At 36.6% G+C, this 5,786-nt stretch overlaps 1 protein-coding gene across 1 annotated transcript in view; it reads left to right on the top strand.

Moving 5' to 3' along the window:
* The window catches only part of LOC111873754 (lysosomal aspartic protease), a gene marked incomplete at its 5' end in the record, with an annotated part of 17,837 nt that extends 13,032 nt beyond the window's left edge, over positions 1-4,805 (top strand). The window contains 4 exon segments of the mRNA XM_023868700.2: positions 1,588-1,710; positions 2,082-2,229; positions 3,457-3,549; positions 3,760-4,805. Of these exon segments, the coding sequence (XP_023724468.1) occupies positions 1,588-1,710; positions 2,082-2,229; positions 3,457-3,549; positions 3,760-3,915 (520 nt within the window). The 3' untranslated portion in view covers positions 3,916-4,805.
* Positions 4,806-5,786: the final 981 nt, after the last annotated feature.

The raw sequence follows: 5,786 nt of genomic DNA on the forward strand, positions 1-5,786 counted from the left end.
TAAAAGGCCGTGGAGGCCCATAGAGTTGTGAGAAGTCGGTGTTCCCACATCTTCTAGACAATCGGCTCACAGATGGCGGTAAGGTTGTTAGCCTTACACACCGTCTGCCCTTTACTCTCCAGGAATATTCCTGGTACCCATTTCTGTTAGAGGCTGTGTCGACCCCAGGGCCATAATGCGGCTGGAAGGATTAGGCAAATTGAAAAAAAATCCAGTGACTTTATCAGGAATCGAACCTGCGACCTGCCAGCTTGTAGCATAGTGGCTCAACCAACTATGGTACCACATGCTAAATTGCTTATGTGTTGTGGCTGTTTCATATATTTCTGTTAACAACAGGAAAGAATGCTGAATGTGTGAACAGGGTGTGACCTCGTGCATCTTTTCTATTTGCTGCCAGGGTTCCTCAGAGATTGCTTTATGCATTAAAGAGTTTCAAAATTATGAAAGATCAGTGGTCACAGATTAATTTGAGCACTTTAAAAGCCCAGTTATTATATCTCTTCCTAGTTGTTAGTGATATATTTCTAAAAAGACTGAAAGTAGTATTCGCCTTCGAATATCATACAGTGAAGATGATGAAGCTGCCTTTTTATCTGGACCCTACAAGAAACTGGTAAAAAGTAAGAGAATTGAAATTGATAATGCTTTATGACAATGCTGGTACCTTAATATCTTAGCTGGGAAGTTCAGTGTGAAGAGGGGTCTACTTGCCTCCCTTGGTTTCTTGAAATAGTATGCAAAAATACAGTTCTTCCTTTCCATTCCCTGCTGATTTACTAATTACAGTCATTCTAGCATCTAATTTTATGTACATAAGATACATCTTTAAATAATATATTAAATGGTCACGATGACATTTATATTTATCACAGTGTGTAGGCAGCCATCTACACAATAATGACTTGACAATAAAACAAAACAGACAGTAGAGCCAGGATTAATTTATTGTTATATTTAATACCACATGTTTCAGTCATGATAGAGTATCAACAGCTGGTTTGAAATAAATAAATAATTATGCAGTCATTGAACTGTGTGAGTTAACATTAAAATGAATTTCAATAAAATGGAGCCATTTTTCACATCAAGATATGCGGTATATATGTTGGTATTAAATTGTTAAAATCCTTTAATATTTAGGATGAGTTTGTGTGTGGTTAAGTGCGTGTAATATCAGTATAATGGGATGAGCACGTGTGTTGTTTGATGGATATGTGCAAGTGTTTCTGTGTGTTTTAATTGGGAATGTATTCCCTGGTTCCTGTTTCAGTGCCACGTATGTACTTGGATATGTGGCTGAGTCCATATTATGTTGAATCCATTAGTTCTTAGGGAATGTGTGGGTAGTCTTGAGCTACATGTACAGTCTTCTGCTGTTAGTTCTTGAGGTTGATTTTTGAAGCGTGGGTAAGGTGTTGCTTGTAGTGTTGTGAGACAACTGAATTGTGTTGGACATATCCTGGATGCAAAGAAAAAAGTTTGTGTTTGAAGAGGAAACATGAGAAGATTGATTTTTCCTTATCTTCAGTAATACTAATGTGGAATTAGAACAAAACTATTATTTAAATTTGTTATTTCCTCCAGAGACCCTGAGGCACCACAAGGAGGTGAACTGATTCTTGGAGGCTCAGATCCCAAACACTACACTGGAGACTTCACTTATTTGCCTGTGGATAGAAAGATGTACTGGCAATTCAAGATGGACAAGTAAGCTTTAAGTCAAAAGTTTTTGTGACTGCATTTTGCTCAACATAACTACTAAAAGGTGTTTTTCCATACACCTGTTTGGTCATACTGAGAGGAAAGAAGTGAAATTCATATTTAGTACCACTATACATAATCACATGCATATACCAGGACAAGAATTTAGTGTCTCATGACTGGAAACTGCTAGGATCATTATGCTTTTTAAATCTTTAAATTCATAAATATCAGAAAAATATCTATATCTTTGTAAGTACATGAAACAAAACTGCTGTACTACATATTTAGTATAAAACCATACCACAATAAAATTGTTAGATTTAAGCCGGAAATCAAGTGTTGTAGTTAAAACTGTTCAAATTGTTGATTCACAGAGTACTAGTTGCGAGCAGCTCATTCTGTACCAATGGTTGTGAAGCTATTGCCGATACTGGCACCAGTCTTATTGCTGGACCTGTGAGTGAAGTGACAGCCCTGAATAAACTCATCGGTGGCACTCCTATTGTGGGTGGTGAATACATGGTAAAAAGGAATAATAATGCATTCATACACTGATTGTGGTTTGTGTTCGTTAGTGAATCTTTTTACGCATTATCTGCATAAATGCATAATGGGAAGTTTGTGTTTATGCATTTAATTTGTGTATCAGTCCACTGTACCCCTCTATATGAAGTTCAAACCACGTATAATCTTAGTTTCTTTTCTTCAGCATGCAGCATACTGAACAAAAGAATGGAACATGAAATAAAGTATAGGCTTCATTAAGACCTGAATTTTGTATTTATATTTAATTGAACACAAATAAAATAGTATATTCTTCTGTTCATATTTGGCTTTATCAGCAATATTATATGTTGCTCTTTCTTGACACTTGCCTGCATTGATGCTCATTTCTGCCACAAGAATGCAGCATGTAATAAGGTGAAACATACAAATTTTATGTCTGAAGTACATGAAAGTCGAAGTAAAGTAAAGGTATCCCTTTAACAGGCCGTGGAGGCACATAGGGTTGTGAGATGTTGAGGTTCCCACATTTTCTAGACAAACGGCTCATAGATGGCAACAAGGTTGTCAGCCCTATGTGCCGGCCACCCTGTACCCCGAAGAATATTCCTGGTACTCATTTCTGTTAGAGGCTGAGTCGACCCCAGGGCCGTAGTGCGGCTGGAAGGATTAGGTCAATTGGAAAAAATCCAGTGACCTCATCAGGACTTGAACCCGTGACCTCCCGGATTGTAGCATAGTGCCTCAACCAACTACACTACTGCTTACCCCCTGTGAACGTCAAAGTTACAGAATTAGTTAATGCAAGTTTTGAAAGAAAGGATTTGGTAAATACAGAGGGTCCATAAAAATATATACATGCTTTAATAGAGATTATTTGGGGATATATATGTAGTGTGATATTCTCTCAAAAGATGAGAGCCACATTATCATATGGCAAGACAATTGGAGAAAATGGTGGTGGAACAGTTGTTGTTCGATCAATGCAAGACAATTTTGCAGTGGTACTGGAAATTTCAAAATGTGTGTGAAGTACAAAGACAGTGGAACCTCTAATGCAATTAACAGTTGGATGCATTCATGACATATTTGAGGTTGATGGTACAGTGCATGAAGTGCCCAAGCAAAGATCTGGGCGGCCTTGCACAGCGGTGTGTCTCTCCTGCAGTGCATGCAGATGCTGTTTTATTTTTATGTAAATTGTTTCTTGCTGTACTGCATATTTTGTGCCATTTTTACTCTTAGGTGGACTGCAACTTGATTCCCAAGCTTCCTGAGATCGATTTCGTCCTTGGTGGTAAGAATTTCACCCTGGATGGAAAGGATTATATTCTTAGAGTAAGTTATCATATTCCATCTTTACTATCACTGATTTCTGTAACAGATAATTTTTTGTTCCATTACACGACTTCTCTGAAATCCTCTATAAGTACAGAACAGATTTGGACTGTATTTAATGAAGTCAAATATAAAATGTTATTGGAGCCTACACGTGTGTATCTATGGATTTGTATAAATATAATTGTATCATTCATGTTTGTATTCCAGGTGTCACAGCTTGGTCGCACAGTGTGCCTTTCTGGTTTTATGGGTATAGATCTTCCCAAAGGCCCTCTCTGGATCTTAGGAGATGTCTTTATTGGCAAATTTTACACAGAGTTTGACATGGAGAATAATCGTGTTGGATTTGCGGTTGCTGCCTAGAAATCCATGTGATTTACCAAGGATATGTCCCCCCCCCTTTTAATTGATGTTAAAAGTACACCCCAAATATAGGTCCATCAGAATTTCATTCAATGTACTGTGACCTGTAAGTATGAACCCAGTAGCTCACCAAAGTGGCATTGCCAGGAGAATGTTGCTAGAATTCTCTGACTGTGATTAGAATAATTTTACTTATAAAGTTCCACTCAGGTGCTAGATTGTGATATGGAAAACAGTTTTGGAGAACTTCAAATCAGATTTTGAATATATTGCAGAGCATAAGCAATTTTCATCCAACATATTACAGAATTAAGATTTTCATAATGATAGGATATGTTTCAGTTTTTTGGAGTAACAGCATTGCCATTTGTTTGAAGCAGCAGTTCTTTCTTCGTGGAGTGTTGCATTATATACACTACTTCAAACCCTCATTTACAGATGCTAAGATGTCTAGATACATCTATGAATCTTCTGTTATGATGTGTTAAAGAGTCTAGTTTATTTTTCAGGGGGTCACCTTAAAACTGGATGTCACTATAAACTTCGGTAGTACAGTATTTAACACTCATAATAGTTATTTGCCTAGGAGTGGCAAATATTGCAAATTTATATATTAAAACTATTTTTATGGTTGTAAATTTCAAATATTACGTATTTTTCTCTGTCTTATAATTGTATTGAACAGCTGAAGATTTCTGAACCACGGGTTGAGAATAACTGCTTTAGAGCAAATAGAGGTACAGTTATAATGTGATATATTGTTGATACCATTTTCAAGAATCATATGAGGTTTGATTAATTTATATTTGCTGAGTGTAACTTCTTAGCATTCATGTAAGAAACATTTCTGGTCAATAAAATGTAAGAAGCAACTTGCATAATATATAAGACTCACTTTTCCTTCATTACAGGGACTGTAGTTTGTGGGTCTATATATGAACACTGTATAACTGTATACATTTCTTAGCACGTTTTTAAATAATATCAAGGAGTGTAACCAAAGTCTTAATAGAATGCCAGCTCCAAATATTGAAAATCTATTGGGTAATTTGAGTTTAACGTGTAATTCTGGTTTGTTCTTACAACAGTGACCATGAGACATTATGATTAAAAGGGCTTCATTCATGCACCTCTACAATATCTTTCTCTCACTGATAGTGTGTGGGCATTTGTAACTTACAAATACCGTATTTACGCATGTATAGGCCGCACATTTTTTGCCAAAAATTTGAGAGGAAAACTGGGGTGCGGCTTATATTCGAAATATTCGAAATCACACTTCATTTAAAAAAAATTATATTCATAATTAGTAATACAGGGTATTCTACTCCTGAAATAATATTCCAAGAAAATTATTTTTTCTATAATTTCTGTCTGAAAATTGTGCTGTGGCCTATACACGCACGCGCCTATACATGTGTAAATATGGTATTCTCCACTTGAGGTAGCCTTCCCTAGGAAACATTCTGAGAAGTGATCATTGTACAGATGTTCCTTGCATGTGAATTACAAAACAGTACTTTCACTGATCTGTAGGTGTCCTTTGCATCGTCTGCAGTTTTCTAAATCATATCACAATGTACTCATAGGTCAGTATGAGTTCAAATCATGTTTTGTATAAAAGGGCACTTGCAGTGACCATGGTCTGTAGAATAGGTATGTATATGATTGCGAACAGGTTGAGCATTATGCCATGAAGATGTATGTTGATTGGAGGTATAGCTCCATGTATTCTTAGCTTCAGCATTACATGGAGGAGAGTGGTCAAGTTTCACACTGGCTGCTTTAGCCTGAACAAACAGTCCCAGGCATCAACTGGAAAGCGCTGTGCTAAATATACAGGAAATAATAATTTGGCTTCCACTAAATGC

This window comes from Cryptotermes secundus, unplaced genomic scaffold (assembly GCF_002891405.2).
Source record: "Cryptotermes secundus unplaced genomic scaffold, Csec_1.0 scaffold142, whole genome shotgun sequence".
NCBI classification, from domain to species: Eukaryota; Metazoa; Arthropoda; class Insecta; order Blattodea; family Kalotermitidae; genus Cryptotermes; species Cryptotermes secundus.